The sequence below is a fragment of the Fonsecaea monophora genome (genome assembly GCF_001642475.1).
Source record: "Fonsecaea monophora strain CBS 269.37 chromosome Unknown Scaff3, whole genome shotgun sequence".
In the NCBI taxonomy this organism is placed as follows: Eukaryota; Fungi; Ascomycota; class Eurotiomycetes; order Chaetothyriales; family Herpotrichiellaceae; genus Fonsecaea; species Fonsecaea monophora.
In genome coordinates, this window is record NW_019173934.1 from 113,735 (window position 1) to 135,004 (window position 21,270).

The window sequence follows — 21,270 nt, forward strand, 5'->3', positions numbered from 1 at the left end:
GTTTTCCAAAGCCCCCTTCTTTTTTTTGGTTGGTTTTTGTGTGTTTTGGACCGTTTTTCTCGCTGCCAACGCCTCAAATTCGCTTTTCTTTTCCCTTTTGTCTTGATATCTTTTCTGGTCATGGTTTTTTCTCTTCTTGGATTTTGTAAATTCCCGCCCAGATGCCGATGTAGAGACTGACGTGAAAATTCAACGCGTGGCTCAAATCGAATAGACACCCCTCTGCCACAACTGTCGCCGCCAACGTCTCTTTTTAATGCGCTAGCACAAGTGCCAACAGCGCCATTCTCGTGTACAGCCCATACCGCATCTGTCTGAAATAAGCTGCTCGTTGATCAAAGTCGACTTCCTCGCTGATCTCCCTGTTTCTCGGCAACGGGTGCATGACAATCATGCTCTGCTTCGCATATTTCAGAACAGAGTTGTCCACAATCAGACTATCCTTCAATCTCTCGTATTCGTCGAGTGAGGGGAACCTCTCCTTTTGAACACGCGTGCAGTACAGAACATCGCTTTTGGCAACGATCTCAGGGGTGAGCGTTTCGGATTCAATGGCCAATTGACCCGAGGACACAATGAGATCGCGTACATCGGATGGCAAGGCAAGTGCTCTCGGTGACACGAGGTTGATGCGCACTTCATAGTACTGGAGAAGCTTGACGAGGGAATGAACCGTACGTCCGTACTTGAGATCGCCCGTGAACGTGACCGTGAGGCCAGTGACAGTACCCAACTCTTCACGGATAGTGAAGAGATCGAGGAAAGCCTGGGTAGGGTGTTCGCGACTCCCATTTCCGCCATTGATGATAGGTACCGGAGAAAACTTGGCTGCGGTAGCAGCCGACTCTTCGTCCGGATGACGGAGTACTACAGCGTCGCCATAGCAGCCCAGCGTCCGGATACTGTCCTGTAGGGTCTCTCCCTTCTGAGTACTCGAGTGATCGGTATTGATCGCAATCGTGCGCCCTCCTAGCCGTTGCATGGCAGCATCAAAGGACGACGATGTACGGGTGCTGGGTTCATAGAACATGGTGCAAAGAACGCGAGATTGCAAAATGGGAAGGATGCCTTGTCGTTGCACACCCAGGCGCATTTCCTGTGCCACGGTGAACAGAATGTGTAGATCTTGACGATTGTATTGATTGACCGACAGAACATGGCGATTTTTAAAGGGTGACGAAGCAAGAAGAGAGAGTAGAGACGGTGAAATAGTGGAGGGAGGTTGAGGTTGGTACAACGCTGCGGTTGGAAGGACCGGAGTGGTGGTCTCTAAGAGTTCTTCCATGGGGCGAGCACGGACAATCGGCCTACTCCTGGTGCTCATTGAGACGCGTCTGTCGCTTAGACTCTCCGCTTGTGCTTGAATGACTGGAGATCCTGGGCCTCCCAATGTCGACAGAGGATGGAGCAGGTGTGAAGACATGTCGGAACCTCGAGGATCATCCAAGAGTGCTTCACCGTCGAGGCAAGTGGTCTTGCCCTGGAAAATGACTCTGGATACTGCACCCCGCAAAGTCCTTCCGACAAACGGCGACCACACCTCGCCAGCTTGCAGCACATAGGGGCGGTCAATGTCAATTTCGACAGACGTCGAAGGCTGGTCATGAAGCTCAAAGATCGCCGTTGGGTTGTCGTGCAGACGTGTGGTGACATCCTCCACGGTCATTCTACCTTCAGAGACCGCCGTAAGGAGTAGGGGAAGAGCATCAGCAATTCCCACAGTGGGCACTGCATTATCGCCGGCAATCTGGTATGGTAGGCTACCAATCGAGAACACATCAATTGTTGGCAGATAATCCCACAGAGCTCGCTGATCGGCAGCCGTTGGAAGCGCTGAACATTCGGGAAAGTCTGACTGCGACAAGAAGAGGCTGTAGATTGACACATCGCAAGTGACCTTCAACCCTTTCTCCTTGGAAAGGGCAATCAAGCTAATATCGTCCCGGGAGGTGACATTGTGCACGTGGACTTTTCGGTCATGTAGACTGGCCAGCAAGAGGATTGATGCTAGATCGGTAGTTTTGGCATCAGTCACAATGGGTTTGTATGATGGCCAAGTTCCAAAATGTGCTGTCACAGTCGCAACTTTGTTGATGTTGCCAGAAGAGAGATGGTTGAATGGAATGAAGAGTGATCCAACCTCTTCCTTGACATGGACGATCTGTTCAGAATTGGAATCGGTGGCCGCTACGGACAAGTTGAAGTCGCAGAATGCGCCACTTTGAGCATTGTACTGTGCGACTTTCAGAGAGCGAGCGTCAGTGACAGCGCTATCAATACCGACAGGCATGACCCGGACCATGCTGAAGCCTGCTGTAATGGACGCCTTGGTAACAAGGGAGAAATCCGAAGATCCCCTCTGAGCAATACCGGGTACAAAGGCGGCCACGTTGACCAACCCTGGAAGAACCACGGTCCGATGACTCGTTTGAAAATCGATATTCCGGATGTTCAGATCATAATGCCTGGCCAGTGCTTCGATAAGGATCTTAGCAACTTTGACGTTGGTGATCAAGGGAGTTTGATAGTCGACAGCCATCCTTCGGGTCCGATAGCCTTTGCTCATGTAGTTGGCAGGCCTCCTAAACCTATTGTTGGAGGGTAGATTGATGTAGAGATCAATCCTGTTACTGGCCAGGTGCTGGGTCAGCGAATACTCCGACTTCTGGTCTTTGTCGTCTCCAGCAAGAACTTCCAGGTATTTGACTTTGATGCCGTGCTCCTCGAGGAAGTCAGCCGTCCCAGACGTTGCAAATATATTGTATCCCAAATAATGTAACTTCTGGACCGAGGGCAGCATTTCCTGCTTGTCTTTGTAAGACCCAATCGAGAGGAGGATGTTCTTCTCGGGTAATTTGAAACCAGTCGAAATGGTTGCCTTGAGGTAGGCTTCGTATCGATCTCGTCCAAAGCAAGCAACTTCTCCCGTCGACGCCATCTCGACGCCCAACACAGGGTCTGCTCCAGACAGACGAGAGAACGAGAATTGAGGCGCCTTGACGCCGACATAATCGGGAGGCAGATTGATGAGCGGATATGGAGTCACAGGTTTGTCCATCATGACGTTGGTCGCCATCTCGATGAGATCCACACCCATAACTTTTGAGACAAAGGGGAAGGACCTCGAGGCTCGTACGTTACACTCGATGACCTTGATTTCGTTGTCTTTGGCAATGAACTGGATGTTGAATGGCCCCGTAACATTGAGAGCATTCCCGATCTTGCGGGTTGCTTCCTCAATACGAGCAATGGTCTCTGGCTCAAGGTCTTGTGGCGGGCATATGAGAGTGGCGTCTCCTGAGTGAACACCGGCATTTTCGACATGTTCGGAGATGAAATGCCCTGTCATGACACCGTCTTTCGCGACGGCATCCATTTCAATCTCTTTGGCATTCTCGATGTACTTCGTAATCACAACGGGATGTTCTCTGGATACGGCAACGGCTTGGTTGAGATAGCTGGCGAGATCGTCCTTGGAATACACAGTATTCATTGCTGCTCCTGATAGAACATAGGATGGCCGCACGAGCACGGGATACTGGACCTTCTCACAGAACTGCAGCGCATCCTCGATGCTTGTAAGCTCTTTCCATGACGGTTGGTCCACCTTGATTCTGTCCAACATCCGCGAGAACTTGTACCTATTTTCGGCTGAATCGATCATCTCCGGGGATGTTCCCAGAATCTTTACATTCAATCGATGCAAAGGCAAGGCGATATTGTTGGGCGTCTGTCCACCCATCGAGATGATGACACCACTGGCCGATTCCAGCTGATAAATGTCCAGAACGGTCTCTAAGTCGATGTTCTCGAAATATAGCCTGTCGGCTTCATCGAAATCGGTGCTGACCGTCTCGGGATTGATCCATTCGGGAGTTAGCAGGGGCCGTTGAAGTACTGAATAACAATGCGAAAGAATAGAAACCAGAGTGGGCTGGGTGGAATGAGTTGCGATGAGCCGAGCTGAGTGCTCGACCATCGACGGTCCAGAGCTCCTTGAAAGACAGGAGCGGCCAGAGAAACACAAGAAATGAGAATAGTTAGCTTACATTGACCATGATCGTTTTGAAGTTTTGTTTTCGAAGAGTGCGGATAGCTCTGACTGAGCACCAATCGAATTCCACCGATGACCCAATCCGATAGACACCAGACCCGAGGACCATTACTCCGTGGTCGGTGAATGTGATGTCGTGCTCCGTACCATTGTAGGTCAGATATAGATAATTGGTAACGGCGGGGAACTCGGCTGCAACTGTATCGATCTGCTTCACAAAGGGATGGATGCCCGCCTCAGCTCGTAGACGTCTCACTGCCAGTTCGTTCGAGTTCCAGTATCGAGCTAGCTGCCTGTCCGAGAATCCAAGTTGTTTGGCTTGCCGAATCATTGCCGGAGGAATGCTACTCGCTGTGAAGGTGGACATGAGTTTGGCGAAATCGCTTAGACCTTTGAGTCGAGAAAGGAACCATTTGTCAATCTTGGTCATTTCCCAGATCTTGTCCACAGAATACCCCGCGTGCATGGCATTGGCGATCGCAAACATTCTTTGGTCTGACGGCGTCTGCAATTCATCGTCGACTGACATTAGAGGGTTGGAGATGTCCGAGAACCCAAGATTGTGGACATCGACAGAGCGAATGGCTTTTTGAATGGCTTCTTCAAACGTCCGGCCGATAGACATGACTTCACCGACACTCTTCATTGAAGAACCGAGTTGTGTAGATACTCTGGTGAATTTCTTCAAGTCCCAGCGGGGGATTTTGACGACAACGTAGTCGAGCGAGGGTTCGAAGCAGGCACATGTCTTTTTCGTGACTGAATTGGATATTTCGTTCAGCGGGATCCCCAGTCCGAGTTTGGCGGCAATAAATGCCAGCGGATATCCTGTTGCTTTCGAGGCCAGAGCTGAAGATCGAGACAATCGAGCGTTCACCTCTATAATGCAATACTCCTTGGAAAAAGGGTTGAGAGCGTACTGGATATTACACTCTCCCACGACACCCAGATGGCGAATCACATTGACAGCTGTGGTTCGTAGCATGTTGTAATCTTCATCCGAAAGAGTTTGTGAAGGGGCAACGACGATCGAGTCCCCTGTATGGATCCCCAGGGGATCAAAATTCTCCATGTTGCAGACTGTTATGCAATTGTCGCGGGCGTCACGCACGACCTCGTATTCGATCTCTTTCCAGCCTTTCATGCTCCGCTCGATGAGCACTTGCGGACTTGCGGCGAATGCTTTGGTGCATAACTCGCGCAGCTGGCTCGGATCCTCAGCAAATCCACTGCCAAGTCCCCCCAGTGCGTATGCAGCTCTGACAATCACAGGAAATCCAATATCTTGGACGACTCGCATTGCCTCTTCCAGACTGGAAGCGGACGCTGATTTGGCACATTTCTCTCCAATTGACTCCATGCTTCTGGCGAAAAGCTCACGGTCTTCTGTGGTGATGATAGTATCGATTGGGGTCCCCAGGACTTGTACCCCGAGAGCTGCAAACTCGTCCTTGAGTTGAATACCAACTTGTAGAGCTGTCTGGCCACCAAACGTGCAGTAAATTCCGTCCGGCCTCTCATACTTGATGACTTTGCGAACAAAGTCTGCGTTGACAGGCAAAAAGTACACCTTGTCAGCAAGACCTTTGGAAGTTTGTATAGTGGCAATGTTCGGATTGATCAAGACGGTGTAGATTCCTTCCTCCTTGAGAGCTTTGATTGCTTGACTGCCGGAATAATCGAATTCTCCCGCTTGGCCGATGCTTAGACCACCGCTTCCGAGGACAAGGACTTTCTTCACCGTAACACGAGGATGTGCTCGGTCGTTCTCCTCAATCGTTCCACCTGGGAAGGATACGGGGCGGAATAGATAATCAACAGATTCAAGACTCTTCATGATTGCATCAATGAAGACATCAAACAGGAATTCGGTGTCTCGGGGTCCAGGCGTAGACTCAGGGTGAAACTGCACGCTAAAGTATGGTCGAGATACATGTCGGATGCCTTCATTGCTGCTATCATTTGCGTTCACAAATAATTCTTCCCACCCTTCAGGGAGGGTCATGGAGTCGACGGCGAATCCGTGGTTCTGTGAAGTAATGTAGCATCGTCCAGACAATAGGTTTGTGCAGGGGATGTTGTGGCCACGATTACCAAACTTCATCTTCAACGTCTCAGCACCAGCTGCGCGAGCAAGTAATTGGTGACCAAGACAGATGCCAAAAATGGGGGTTCGGGCTTCCTTCAAAGCCTCTGAGATGTGCTTGATAGTTGTTGAGAGCATTGCGGGATCTCCGGGGCCGTTGGAGATAAACAATCCATCGTAATCTTTTCCAGCAAGAGCCGGAAAGTCATAATCCCATGGCACCACCAGAGCCTCAACCCCTCGAGATAAGAGACAGCGAAGTTGGTTGTACTTGAGACCGACATCGACAACCACGACGCGAACAGGACGTCCAGAAGGATGCAGCAGAGCTCGGGTAGTGGGAGGCGAGATGACTCGGGGCTCCTTCACAGATACCTCTGCCACAAGATTTCTCTTGTTCTGATCATGCCACTCCACTCCTTCAACTTGATCTTGCCAGTTTTGCGGGCCCATCACTACGTCTCCATTTGAAAGCCCACCAGGGTTGATACCATTAGAAAGCTTTGATTTCGGAGAGGGTCGTGACTGAAGCATACGGCCAAGCATGCTCCCTTCTTCTCGTATTCTCTTTGTCAGAGCTCTGGTGTCGACGCCACACATTGCCGGAACACCCTGTTCCTTCAACCAGGCGCCGAGAGAAGATTTAGCCAGGTGATGAGAATAGCTCTCACCGGCATATGAGGCAACTACCAGGCCTCCAATGTGGATCTGGTCGGATTCGAAGTATTTGGGAAGATCGCCCAGCAGCTCATCCAAGGTGTCTCTCGAGGGTACACCATAGTTGCCGACTAACGGAAAAGTAATGACTAAGATCTGTCCGCGGTAGGAGGGATCCGTGATAGACTCTGGGTAGCCGACCATACCGGTCTGGAAGACGAGTTCTCCAGAAACGCTTTTGTTGGCACCGAAGCTCAGGCCTTCGAATACCTGACCATCCCGGAGCTCAAGGTAGACCTTGGGCTGGTCACCATTAAAGGGCTGAGGTGTTGCCATAGGGTTGAGAGCACCCAAATGGTCTCCATCGATCTGAATGGTCGGGGAGAGGGGACCATCGGCGCTGCTTATTCCAACGGAGGCTGCAACCGTTGGGCTTTGAGGTAGATTACTGTCTCTAGATACTGGACGATGGCCATCGGTGTTCAAAGGGACTGACCGATTCATGATGAAATAAGAGGACTGCTGTCAGCGCAGCAGGGCGACAATCAAGGGTACATTTGAAGCGTATGGGGGCGGTAGGGATGAAGTTATGTACGAAGCAGTGCCAACGTCGGAGCTGTATGAAACAAAAGAAGATCAAATTGCATGATATTGCTGTTCCAGGAGAAATTGAGACACTTGGACAGTGCTGAGAAAGTCCTTTTTTGATGCCAAGCAATTTTTTTTCTTGTCACCCAATCAGGGGACGGAACTGGCCGTGGCTCTCCGCTACTTACTGCAGGTGCCCGGCTTTGGGTCCAAGGGGCCACCCGATGAGATTCGAATTTTTTTCAGACCCTGCATCACTCCTTTGCCTCATGATTTCCTGGGACACCTGGTAAAGACACGATGAGAGGAGCGGATCATAAAGCTCAAAGACATACAGGCGACAGCAGGTGATGAATCGGCATGACGGAGAATGTCGAGGCTATAGCGTTATATACCATTGCAAACCATACCACCGTACCATGCACATGCTTAGACACCCACTGCGGCTTCAACCTTTCGACGTTATTTGGTGCTGGGTTCATGGGCTTCAAGTGATCGAGGATCCGATGTTGCTACCCCACGCTGCATCCCCATGACCTCTTGCATAAGCGGCTCTAAGCGTGCAGGTCACCCTCGGCATCTGGGAGGCGACCCCCAATCACAAGCCTGAAATGCACAAACTCCCATCCCCAAAGAGCCTTATCTGCAGCCCGTTTCCCTGATGTCACCAAACATTTCGCCTGCACCCATCGCTTGTGCCACAACTGACGACTCGTCTCACTGATACAATCGCCGTGATCGCCCATCAAATTCCACCCTCCCACATTCTGTACATGCAGATGGAATCCCGTGTGTCTTGATGCAATTGTTGCTTGCAGCAAGCCATGGGCCACCCCACGACTGCTGCTAGTGGTAAGGTTCAGGGTTCTTCTACCAGGCCAAAGCGGGACTGGCAGGGCGCACCTGCGCGCTGGTTACCACTCGCATTGTGCTCCCTCTGCTCGTGCAAACAGAATATCCCGCATGCCTCGACGCTGCTATCAGAGACTCACCGACATAGTTCCTCACTCGCCCCTCCCTCTACTCGTTCTTCTTGTTCTCTGGCTCGTTGGTGGTTTTCTGCTGCTGTTCAAAATGACTATCTAGGATTGAGTCGTGTTGTCTGTTTCTTTTTCAGTCCGGGGTCGCAACAATTTGTTTACGCGTCTTGCATTCTAATTTACCTATCCATTGCCTGATCGACTATCGCCCACCGCCCACCGTGCGCCACACCTTCCTGGTGGCTTATTGGTTCGATTATGATTTCTTTCTCTCTGACACGCGCTCTCCGAGGCCAGAGGCGGCGGGAACGGTCACCTTTCTCTTCAACCTACACTCGAACCACACAATCCCCCGAGGCTTCACGCCGCCCGACTCGAAGAAGTTGGGGGCGACCTTCCCTACACGATCGTGTTCCCTTTTCTCAGGAAGACCATGATCAAGACATCGACGACGAAGGAGACGGGTCTGAAGATGACGAAGACGAGGAGCAAGAGGAGGAAGAGGAGGTAACCACTCAAGAGGGGGAAGACGTTGGCAACGACGACGAAGACGACGAAGACGGGCCTGACGATACGACGCCCCTCCTTCCCATATTTTCTGCCGCTCGTCTCGATGCCATTCCCGTCTTTGCCCTCACGCACGCCATCCGTTTGTTGGTGAGCTCCCGGTGCGATACCGTCTTAACCTGGGAGCAACTTCGGGCTCCCCAAGTCTCGCAATTCCTGGTCAAGCCTATTGAACAGGAAATCCGACGCAACCATCTGAACGCTGCTACGCATTGTGCTCTCATGGCAAACTGCCTTCAGTATAGCAAAGAGGCTGCCATGTCCTCGGGTAATAGTGGGACAAACAAAACCCGTGCAATGGTCTGTGAGCTGGTGGCCATCAAGCTTCTCAAGGACTTTTCCACGAGAGAGCTTATTGACGCATTGTCCTATGACTTTGATCCTCTTCAAGGGCAGTTGGATGCGATGCCTCAGACCGAACACGAACGAAGGAACACAGCAAGCTCAAAAAAGCCAGCTCAAAGGCCGGCAAGGATCTCGTGCTTTGAGATTGCCATCCGTGCCCAGGCTAAAATGTTTCTCTCCCATCCCATGGTAGTGAAGCAGCTTGAGGCAATATGGGCTGGCACAATCGTGTTTCACTCGGCGGCCGACAGCCTGCATAGACCGGTCCCTACAATAAGTCGATCGAGAGGTTACGGCACAAATGATGGTGGCTTGTCAGCAAAGTCCGCTCCTATCCACCCTAGTTCTTGCACACCAAGACGAGCCGTCACGCTGTACGATCCTCGGGATGCTTCTCTTTTCAAGTTGTCCCGGTTGCGGGTTCCTCGATACCGCAACATCCTATCCACCTTATCCTTTGCTGTTCTCCTGAGCTTGTTTGTCGCCGTGCTCGTTCAACGCTCTCTCGAGATCACAACGCTCGAAGTTGTATTCTGGTTCTGGGCGGCCGGCTATATGCTCGATGAGATCGTTGGATTCAATGAACAAGGATTCAGTCTCTACATTGCCAGCTTCTGGAACACTTTCGACCTGGGAATCCTCCTCATCCTCGTCATCCACCTGGCACTGCGACTCTACGGGATTCTCATGCCGGATGTCAGGAAACACATGGTAGCCAACATGGCCTACGACGTCCTTGCGGCCGACGCTATCCTACTGTTTCCACGACTGTTTTCTGTGCTAGACCATTACCGCTATTTCTCACCGCTTCTGATTGCCTTTCGATACATGGCAGTGGATCTCATCGCCGTCTCACTACTCATTTTGATCAGCTGTAGTGGGTTCTTCGTTGCACTCACCTTGTCATTTGGCAACGATGGTATTGACACTCCTAGTTCGGTGGCTTATGCTCTGCTACAAATGCTCATGGGTTTCACGCCAGCCGCTTGGGATCGATGGGATGGCTACAATATTCTGGGAAAGATGATTTTGACTTTGTTCCTGTTCATCTGTCACTTCCTTGTAGTCACCATCTTGATCACTGTACTGACCAATTCCTTCATGGCTATTGTCCGAAATGCGAGTGAAGAGCACCAGTTCTTGTTTGCGGTCAACACCATTTCTCACGTCAAATCGGATGCGCTCTTCTCTTACGTCGCACCAACGAACATACTACAGTGGCTTCTGGTCCCTCTCAGGTACTTCGTCCCCTTCCGTCAATACGTCAAGATCAATCGGACCATCATCAAGATTACGCATTTACCCCTGCTGTTCTCGATCTTACTGTACGAAAAGACCATTATGCAGTCTACCGTCTATGACAGTATCGATCTTGTCGAGCGACGAGGGCGTGTGAGAAGAACGACAAAATTTACGCGACTCAATCGAGCACCTTCTATTGCTACCTTTCGCCAGGACAGGGCTCTAGAAGAAGTGTTCAGGCAGCCTTTTGACAGTACCATTAGAAATGCTCATGATAGTCGGGACCGGCGCAAGGCTAGTAATGTGGTTAGCACGTGGATGAATAAGATGGGCGACGACGTGGCAGACCCGCCGCAGGAGCAAGACCGGCAAGTTGTCGATAGGCTCGAGGCTAAGGGAACGATATCTCGCAGACCGCGCCGCGTCAGCCGAGCTCGCGACTTTTCTCGCCAAACCATGTCAGTCGCATCTGACCCCGAGGACTTCACGACCAACCAAGGCTTCTTATCTCCAGCCGAGACAAATCCCTTACAGATTACACCCACAGCATTGGAACAGCCGGCGGGCAACACCGATGCGGAGGGAGATGATGAGATGCCGACACATGATGATGGTGATGAAGAGGAAACCACAACACTGGAGCACCGGTCACCGAGTGATACAGAACCGGAACAACACAACGCCATCCCTCCCATCCCAGAACATCCGGACTATTTTACAAGTAAGCAGGCTCCTGGAGACTCTGTTCTTGAGGCAGATCACTTCCTTGCACCGGTTTCCCAAGTGAAGCTGGAAAAGCCCCGATCGGGTACCGATTCGCCTTTGCGACGCCTTCCCAAGGAGCAGGCTCGTCATCATTCCCGCAACGTGTCGGCTGCGACCATGATTTTTAAGCCCATGACGGATTCCAGCACGGAACAGACTTCGTCGGTCGAAGAGGGCAAAGTTGCACCGCCTAGGGCGCATATTTCAGCACCTGGATCAGGGGCTCGCACTCCTGTCTCGAAGCCTGGGTCTAGTGGTGCGGGCCATAGAACGCCAAAGCGAGCAGCAGGCCCAACTCGGATGCGACCAATCCTTCCCACCAAAGACGAACAGGGTTTCAGGTCAACGCCGAATTTGGCAGGGCTGGTGTCCCTTAAACCCCCATCCGCTCAACTGCGGCGGAAACCGTCCCTCGAAATGGATCTGGTGTCGGATATTGGTGACAACAGAGCAATCGGCGGAGGCTATGTGGGAGCACTTCCAAGCTCATTTGCGGTTCACATGGTGAAAGGAACAATCGAGTCACGCCATGAAAAAGAAAAGAAGGAACAGCAAGAATTGTTTACAAAAATCATGATGGCGCGCATGAATGCCCTTGAAGAGAGCTTCAGAGAGGTAATTCATGAGATGAGAGACCATATGAGACACGATGTTAGGAGCAGGAGCCGTGGAGGGGGGCCACAGCCGAGTGGCCGAAAGGCAAGGACCCGGGAGGAGGAGGTCGATCGAACACTCACGGCAAGTAATTATGCAGAGGCTACTACACCCCGAGCGAGCTCACCCACCAAGGTGGCAGAACCCTCGCAAGCGCAGCAATGCACTACAGAAGGTGGGAACGGGCAAAGTGAAGAACAAGATACGAGGACGCAACCACACTCCACTTGAGGCTCACCTGGGGGTGGTCTTGGGAAACTCTTGAATGCGGTGCCGCATTAGACTCAAACGGCGGGAAGCATTGATATCACTTTTGCCTGAATACGAGTATATACCCTGATATATCGGACATATTTATTCATATGAGAAGCGAGATTATAATACTTGCAAGGCTGAAGTGGAGAGGGTGAGAGGCTAACAGTTTCTAGCGCAACGGTATGACGCAAGTGCCCGATGGGGCTAACTGCGCCTTCACTGCCGACGGCTCTCTGCGTGTTACCACTCACTTTATCCATCAGGCAATCACGTTCATCCATCCTTTGGTCTATATCACCTACTTCCTATTTCCTTTAGCCAATTCTCCAAACCTTACGACTCGCGCATAGTTGACGAAAGCTACGTATAGAGGGAACTCACCACTGTTGCGCGCCTTTTCTCCCTGTCAGTCAGTCTCAAACTGCGTCCGTAGCACCTCAACATGGCGTCGAGTTCGAGCCAACCGAGCCAATTGCTCTAGTAAGTGCCATTTCTGCACACTTCACGTGGGACTATACTCATTTTCATATGATAGTGCATGCATCGCCCATGGAACCACCATCCTCACCGAGCACACAGCCCCTGGCACCTCGTCGTCTTCGGCCTCGTCGCTCGCCTCCGTCATTCTCCCCAAGATCTCCCATTCCACCCCTGCGAAACTTACCTACACACATGATCGTCTGTTTGTTCACTACATAGCGGACTCGCCCTCCTCAACCTCGAATGGCTCGGACGAGCAGATATCCAGCCATGCAGCCATCACCTACCTGGTCGTCGCCCAAACAGAGATGGGTCGGCGAGTGCCCTTCGCTTTCTTGCTGGAGCTCAAGAAGAAGTTTTTGGCACAGTACAAACCTGAGTCTACCGATTTCTCGTCATTGCCCGCGTATGGCACAGCGGCGTTCAATTCTACCCTCAAAGCGATGATCCAACAGTACAACACCGCACCACCGAGTGATGCACTGACAAACGCCCGTAAAGAGATTGACAGTGTCAGGGACATTATGACTGAAAACATTGAGCGGGTCCTGGAGAGGGGCGAGAGGATTGACCTGTTGGTGGACAAGACAGATCGTCTGGGAGGCAGTGCGCGGGATTTCCGTGTGAGAAGTAGAGGATTACGGCGGCAGATGTGGTGGAAGAACGTGCGGGTGATGGTGCTGCTCGTGGTGGTTGTCATCTTCCTGATATATTTGTTCGTAGGGTTCGGCTGTGGATTGCCAGCCTGGAGCAAATGTGTTGGTTGAATGAATATGGTCCATTGCACGGGTCCTTCTTCTGGCTTTCCTCTTGGTTTCCATCGGCTATAGCTTGTACTTTTATGTGAGTTGCGGAGGACTGTATCAGTTGGCCATAGTCATTGCACAAATACATCAAATTGTGAGTCTTCGCTCTCTTCCTCTTCCTCCTCGTTCATATTGACCTCCGTATTTGGGGCAACAAGGCTCCCCCTCTAACTAAGACCCACCTGGAAAGGCACCTAGGAAGGCGGCGGGAGATTTAGGTAGGCTTTCCGGAGCGGTCGTGTATAGCGTATAGCGAAAGGGCGCTGTAGTGGCTTGGTTGGATCAGGATGTCTCCCCCGCCTCCCTAAGCCTCAACAGGGCCCCAGGGTCTAGCATCCACACCAAAAGAACCAATGACCAAGTGATTCACAAAGGATAGGCACCGGATGGAGGAGTGTGATGGGCTGAACCAGGTGTGAGCTGGAGTTGAAGAATGGCTCACCAGGCAGACACCAGCGAGTCAAATGCACATTGTTTCTTTCCCTTTACCCCTCTACAGCCTCTTTTTTCTTTGTCCAACCTTCTTCTTCTGCCTCTTCTTCCCCTTCCCTGTATAGCACATCTTTCTGCTCCTGGCAACTCTCGTCTCGAGGTATACAAGGCTTACGACAGCTGCATGACGAACCCCTGTACGACCAACTCATCGCGTTCCAGCCCTTCTTCACCCCAACCTTGCACGGACGTTGTTAGTATCTGACCGAAAATCTGAATCAAGACATCTGCAGGACGTGGTCGACAGATGAACAATATATCACAGCCTTGTGAATGACCTCGAAAGCATCTACCATTCTACAACTCCTAATACAAATTCTCGCAACCGCCTCTGAGCCTGCGCGTCACGACGAATTTTCAGGCATGCCACTTTGACCCCAGAAATAATGGCTTTCTCTACATTCAGGGCACTACCGATTTCTGGAAACGATGTTACTTATGGGAATGGGCAAGAAACTTCTCCCACATCCTCGCCCCAACCTGTCTCTCAAGACACCCCTGCTGCCGTGACCTTTGACAACCCACCAGTAGCACTTGCGAAGAACCGTGAGGACCGGGATTTTGACCGAGCTATCGAACTATCTCTTCAAGATCAGGCCCAGGCAAGGAAACGATCAGATGCCCTACTGGGCTCAGGTCACCGTCGGTTGCGGTCATGGTGTGAACCATCAGTGGGCCTTGTCTTGAGTCTCAACAATGAGTTCACACCCCTTAACGACAATTCGGGTGACACAGCCATCTATTTCGGCTATCCCCCACAAATGCCAGAGCAAAGCGACAAGGACTATGACTATATCAAGCACCATTTCGATCGAGTCCATATCGTTCAAAGCACGAACCTTCGGCTCATGGGTGACGGGTCCAGGTTTACAGAAAGAGATCTCTTGAATCCCACCAAGTCATTCCGTGCTGAGAGAAGGCTGAGGAAGCTCGGAGTCTTGAATACTGCTGAGGCTGCACACGGGGGAAAGTTCAAGTACTACATCGACCTACGCCCACCCAAAGAAGATGACGAGGCTGTCGTACTCATAACTGATCTGACCTGTACGCGCGGTGTGCTCACCTGGCACCTGGCGTTGGACAAATACGATCTGTCTCCTCTTGCTGTACTCGGCCACGACGAATTTGGTGTTCAGCCTTATGTCAACGCGTTGGTAAATCCGGTGGCTTCTTCTCAGAACACTGAAACTACAGGCCCTACCCCTCCTAGTGCTTCCAACACGACCAAGACAAGATCGAAGAGTCAATCCTCGGGTGACAAACCTGCATCTACAGTCTCGGCACCCCAAATTGCTCCAGAATATTCTTTGCTGCGGCATTGGTCTGCGATTGAACGAGTGCTCCAAGCCATCCAAGGGAACGATCCGAAGCTGGACTCTGCCCCAAAAGTCTGGACCTTCTTCGCTGTTGCTCGCTACCTTGGCTGTGCTAGTCATGAGCGGATTTCAGGGTGGATCATGACTTGGCTGTATACAGGGAGTAACAGCAACTTCATACAAAACAACCCGGAAGTGGCATATCGTATTGCAATGGGCATTGAGTCCCCGGACCTCATTAAAGATGCGTTCTCCATCCTTGTCGGCGAAAGAGCGCTTATTGAAGCTTGTGGCGAGTTCAATCCCGAGATTTTGACCCTCCGCAGCCAAAGCGTACACGGTCGAAAGCTGGAGCTTCTGGACGATGATGAACGCAATCGAATTGACCACGCTGCTTCATCTTTCGTCTCGCGAATCCGTGGCATGTTTTACGGTCTGTGTCAAGACATGGACTTTCTTCATGAGAGCGCGACCTATACTATGCTTGACAATGCTGTGGGACAGACTCCGCGTGCAGTTGAAGCGCTGAAATCAGCCAAGAGCACCGTCAAGGACTATATCAGGTCCAGAATCTATTACGTTCTATGTCAGGATCAAGGAGATCTTAGCAACCTGGAGTCGGATCCAAAGTCAACACTCCCATTTCGATCGGCTTCTGTTGAGGATTACGGCACAATCTATCGGTCTTTGCATCCACCAATGAGACATTTCACGAAGACATTCTGGTTCGCATTGGAGCACACTCAATTCGTGGAGGGCATGCACAACACGTCCAGCAGCGGCACGATTGGCTGGAAAAATGACACGGAGCACCTCAAAGCCCTTAAAGGGCTCTATAAGATCGATCCTCTTAATGGCATTGTGCGAGTTCCGCGGTCCACCCTCAACCGCAAGATCATGGTCGTCAACCAAATGTTTTGCAGTCAAGAGATCATTCGTGGGACACGCTCTCCCAAGCGTCGGAAGACTATCGAGTTCGACGACCCTAGCCACAATCCATGGAATATTGAAAACCCGATATTCCTCCCAAATGAACAAGCGCCCGTCAATCCTTCATGGATGACTGCTTCAACACCGCCAGGACCAACCATATCTGCACCTGCCACTGAGCATCCTGTTTTCGCACTGAGACCCAAGTCGATAAGTACAGGAAGTTCCTTACAACAGACCAATAACAACATAGCCTACAACGCCTGCCGGATACTGGAGGGTATGTCTCAACATCCGAGGCAAACACCACTAAACCATGAAGGCACCAGCGGCGTTACCGGATCTCAATACGAGCAGGTTGCCGTGTCCGAAAATTATTCAGCCCCGGCGGCGCTAGTAACAGCCGCAACTACGTCTTCCTCATCTTCAAACATATTTTTCGACAGTACGGCCGGCGAGTATGAAGGATTGAATATAACTGGAGACACGGGACAAATGCATCATAATCAGCCTGCCATGTCTACTCCTCGAACCGGCAATCGCGTCAAACAATCCTTCTCCAATAGCAACACTGACAATGAAGCCACCATGCCGTTACCTCGCAACTATTCCTACCCCATCGATCCAGGAGCCTTACTTAATGAGGTCAGCAGGGCGATTGAAACAATCTGTTCAAGGAATCTTCATCCACCGCATCTCTTCCACCAGACTGGCTTGTTACCTACGGACCTCTTTGACAACCTTCTTTGCCTCAACGCCAATGAATTCCGCTATCTGCCACTCTGGGACCCTGATGGCAATGACGACGGAACAGGAGGGGTGTTTGAGGAAGTACCCGTGCCGAATCTCGATCCTCTCCAAACAAGCATCCAGAGTTTTGGACCGGGACGGATCAAGCGAGGATTCGATCAAGCGGACACTGAGGCGGGCAGCGAAATCGAAGAGATCACGAGTTCCCAAGCAATAAGCACGGTCGGCAAGGCCAGTAAACTCGCCACGGACGGCACTCGGACGGTGAAGAGCGTGTCGAGTGTCGGCACCATCACGGTCAGCAGAGAAATGGCGCTTACGGATCTGGATGATCTTGAAGTCGTGGACCGCAATGTCTCTGGTATTGGCAAAGTTGCCGTCGGGACGGACATTGCGAGTGACACGGATATGCTGAGCTTTGACGAACTCGACAACGACGAGGACGACGCTCATGATGATAATGATGACGCATTCGATGATGGAGACTCATTTGTTGGCGATGACAACTGGGAGGGCGAGCGAGCAGAAGGACTGATCCCGCGACCCGACATCTCTGCGAGCACTAACAAGGACACGGCCAGAGATGGAGGTCAATCGCGTCGTCGTGCAGAAACTGTCGGCAACGATGAATGTCAGACCGATGACGGCAGCTCGGACTTTGAGACAATCCCAAGGGCAAGAGCAATATCGATAGACGAGGACGAGGACGAGGACAAAGACGTGGACGGGCTCAAGGACAGTGGAAAAGGGAAGGCCAAAGTACAAAACTTCCCGCACGGATTCGTCCTCCCAGATCTGCCGACCTACAACCAGGCCACCGACACGGAGAGGGAGCGAGTCTCCCCTCTTCTTCACCACCCATATCACGAACGTCCTCGTCTCAATCCCCACTCTCACGCATTCCACCACGTCCGTCGTCCTGGTCCCTATCCCCTTTCCCATCCTCATCACGACCACAATCACAACCACAACCACAACAACGCCTCAGGTTCGAGTTCCAACTCAGTCGTCTTAATCGAGAGGGACGACAACCACCACCATATGGAAGAGGAGGAGGAGGACGACGACGACTTCGAACTCATCTGAAACCAACGATTGGCCAGCCCGACCTCGAAACTCGCACGCGCTGGCTGACCCCTTTTCTCTCTCTCTTTTCTTTCCGTCTCTTTCTTTTCAAAAGATTCTTTTCAAGAATATTAATTACAGCGCGGGCCGAACGAATCCGGCAAGTTGGCGAAACCAGGTACTTATCTTATTGGATACTTTCAGGGAGTCAAGGAAAAGCGGTGGGTTAGCAAACAGAAACAACTTCAACGACAACAACGGTGCAGGGTTCATTGGAGCTGACGGCGAAAATTACGACTGATCATGACCACCAAAAAAAAGGAGAAAAGGTGTGAAACATAATACATAGCAAAGAATGCTGATGATTTTCCAACAACCACCTAACAAGAGGACGTGATCCTTGAGCATTCGAGCCCGTATTTGCAAACATATTTCTGATCAGGATTCTGCCTGCTGCATTATCGAGCTAATGGTCCGGTGCACTATCTATTATCACTGATGCCTCTCGATCCCATGTCAATCTGATACTCTCCAGTGCCGAAACACAGCCATCGCTGTCGATTCCTACCGACCATCCTGAACGTACCACGCCGCGCCATAAACCCCTACTTCCCTTGCAAAGATAGCAACACAGTGTTTGTGAATCGAGTAGTTTGTTGAATGAATGGTGTAGAGTGGCCAAAAATGTTAGATGGCTATTCAGTACAGTCGTGCGGTGAAAAGAGAAAGCAGGGAAGTTGACGGTCGTATGGGGTTGTGCAGGTGTGGGCGCGGATTCTCCTCCTGGGATTCTGTCCTCCTTCACGATATCCAATTACGGGCATTCACTGATACGGGTGTCAGTCCTGGACGGGTTCAGCAGATTAAATCGATGTCGCTCACTGAAATCTCTTCCATGCCCATGTCATCGCCGGCACTGGCTGCGGGAGCAGTACCATTAGTGGCCGCAGGTTCGGTAGTCGTGCCCACTGCCGAGGGGTTGTTACCGCCCCAGTAGTCGGTCATCTCGGCGTCGAGTTCTTCAGCAGTCTTGGGTTTGGCTCTAGGGTTGCGTCCGCGTTTGGGCTTCCCGGGTTTGCCAGCCGATCTGCCCTTGACGCCGTCCTTTCCGGTCACCTTTGTTGCTGTGGCGGACTTCGGTTGAGCTTTGGGGTTGGCGCTGGTCTTTGTCAGTGGCTCTGACTTTCCCGAGCGTTTCGATGGGTTTGCGTACGCTACACGTTCCGCGAGTGACTTGGCACGAGCCGGCTCCGGAACACTGCTAGCGTCCATCACAACTTCAATCTAGTCGAGGTCAGGAGAGGTCCATGTACGGTGTGGATGATGGCCGTGCTTGCCTTCATTGGTCGCTTGTCCACCAGCATTCCGTTGAGGTCTTTGGCCGCTTTGGCGGCAGAGTCGGGCCTCGAAAAGATGATGTCGGCAATGCCACGGCTCTGACCATTCTGATTGTACTGCAAGGAGACCTTTTTGACGTTGCCTACGGACTTGCCGAAGTATTCCTGTTCGTCCGCGTGTGATCAGTAAACTGCTGGAGAGAAGTGGGAATAGCATTTCTTCCGCATCGTTCGTCCCCAGGTAAGAATGCAGCAAGAGATGTTTCCACAGTAGAGTATAGTCCAGGTGCATATCCTTGCGCTGGAGCACCAGCGAGTGCCAAAGTATCAAAAGCAGCAGCAGACCAGCAGTCGAATCGTGTATCACCGTCGGCATCCAAGGAAGTCGTCCAGGTAAACGGGTGGTAGAAATGGGTATGCATTCTGACACCAACTGTTGGAAACGCTTCGGGGTGACGATAATAACGTATCCAACTTTCCACCAGACGATATGCCTGCAGGATTGAGGATCGTTGTTGGGATTTGGGTGGGAGGCAATGCAGGGCGACAGGATCCTCGTTCAAATGTCTCAATGCAGGGATAGAGAACAAGACTGCCCCGTGCGAGGTCCCGGCCCTTAACATCGGTGAATGTGTGTTCGTGCAACGTTGTCGGGTACAGGATGAACCAGAAACCCGGGGGACAATGGTTAAACGCGATAGATCGTACTGTGCTGCGCTGCTCTGCTCTGCTTTTGGAATGATTGGGTGCAACCTCGCTGATGCCCCAGACGAACAAGGTGAGAGGGTCCCAAAGCATCTCAGCATATTGAGAACTCCTCTGGGCAGATCTGCATTGGTATCTCACACGGTGGCTAGCCGGCGAGAACCTGCAAGACCATAGCGAACAGCAATTTTCACCCGATTGCTTCGCAGAAAAAATGCGAGCCAAAGGTGATGAGATTGTTGCCTGCCCCGGATACAGCCAGCATTTCAGCGTGGCGATACTGTCCTTGAGTATGATCTCTCTCGTCTTGACATCTTCCCGCATCTTTCTCGCAACATTCGACTTCCTCTTATCGGACACGGTTCGCATAAAGAGCCAAAGAATAACAGGCGGTGGCAAGCGGCGATGGAATCCAAGGTCGAAAGCCTCTTTATCAACATACCTTGATCTGGGCTTCGTTGACGTCGAATGGCTGTAGAAAAGGTCAGCAGAGCGCCAGACGTCATGAGGCAGTCAAGGCAGAACGTACCAATCCACTGACAACGATCTTACTTGGGCGGGATTGAGATGCAGCGCCGGCAGATGGCTTGATAGCAGACTTTGCCGGTTTCGTCGCCTTTTTGACACCACCGACCGGAGCAGTTGGGCCACTGGACTTTGAAGCCTTGCGTCGGCGAACTTCGCGCTTCGCCTTCTTCTGGCTATCAATAATGGAGTCGAGAGATTGATCTAGCCTGCCAGACATCTTGAATGAATAGAAGGAGGTGATTTGGAAGGGTGTAGAGTGCAAAGGCGGAAGGAGTGGACGGTGCGCGCTTTTGTAGGCGTCAAGCGAAAGCTGTCAAGTTGGGTTCACTTGCGGGACAAATTGACCACTAATCGTTGAGGTCTGTCCGTCTGCGGCGAGATTTGAAGAGTTTGAAGGAGAGATAGAAGTATGACAAGGAAATATGACGAGGAAGACGCGCGCGGCGAAAATTAAAGATGCGCCTGGATGGTGGTGATATGGACTGATAGCAGCGACGATGGTGAAGGAGAAGGCGAGACAGAAGGAGAATGAAGGGGAGTCATGCCAAAATGATGAATGCGGCTAAAGTTAAGGTGAGACGCAAGCAGAGCAACAGGCAGGCACAAGGAGAGAGTCGGATGCAGCCAAGCAAATGCTAGTCCTGATTAGGCAATGTCGTGTATCGGTG

The 21,270-nt window shown here is 51.5% G+C and overlaps 5 protein-coding genes across 5 annotated transcripts; 3 read left to right on the forward strand and 2 right to left on the reverse strand.

The window, feature by feature from the left end:
• Positions 1-253: 253 nt before the first annotated feature.
• Positions 254-7,301, reverse strand: AYO21_00754 (protein pyrABCN; the record flags this gene model as incomplete). Its single annotated transcript, XM_022650742.1, has 2 exons — positions 254-3,934; positions 4,050-7,301. 2 exons carry the CDS (start codon positions 7,299-7,301, stop codon positions 254-256), a joined length of 6,933 nt encoding a protein of 2,310 aa, XP_022516745.1.
• A 1,322-nt stretch (positions 7,302-8,623) lies between these two features.
• On the forward strand, positions 8,624-12,169 carry AYO21_00755 (hypothetical protein; the record flags this gene model as incomplete). The annotated part of the gene is made up of 1 exon (XM_022650743.1): positions 8,624-12,169. One exon carries the CDS (start codon positions 8,624-8,626, stop codon positions 12,167-12,169), a length of 3,546 nt encoding a protein of 1,181 aa, XP_022516746.1.
• Positions 12,170-12,635: 466 nt separating this feature from the next.
• Positions 12,636-13,440, forward strand: AYO21_00756 (hypothetical protein; the record flags this gene model as incomplete). The annotated part of the gene is made up of 2 exons (XM_022650744.1): positions 12,636-12,673; positions 12,729-13,440. 2 exons carry the CDS (start codon positions 12,636-12,638, stop codon positions 13,438-13,440), a joined length of 750 nt encoding a protein of 249 aa, XP_022516747.1.
• Positions 13,441-14,357: 917 nt separating this feature from the next.
• On the forward strand, positions 14,358-18,053 carry AYO21_00757 (hypothetical protein; the record flags this gene model as incomplete). Its single annotated transcript, XM_022650745.1, has 1 exon — positions 14,358-18,053. One exon carries the CDS (start codon positions 14,358-14,360, stop codon positions 18,051-18,053), a length of 3,696 nt encoding a protein of 1,231 aa, XP_022516748.1.
• An 834-nt stretch (positions 18,054-18,887) lies between these two features.
• AYO21_00758 (hypothetical protein) lies at positions 18,888-20,819 on the reverse strand (the record flags this gene model as incomplete). Its single annotated transcript, XM_022650746.1, has 4 exons — positions 18,888-19,316; positions 19,346-19,534; positions 20,517-20,546; positions 20,604-20,819. 4 exons carry the CDS (start codon positions 20,817-20,819, stop codon positions 18,888-18,890), a joined length of 864 nt encoding a protein of 287 aa, XP_022516749.1.
• Positions 20,820-21,270: the final 451 nt, after the last annotated feature.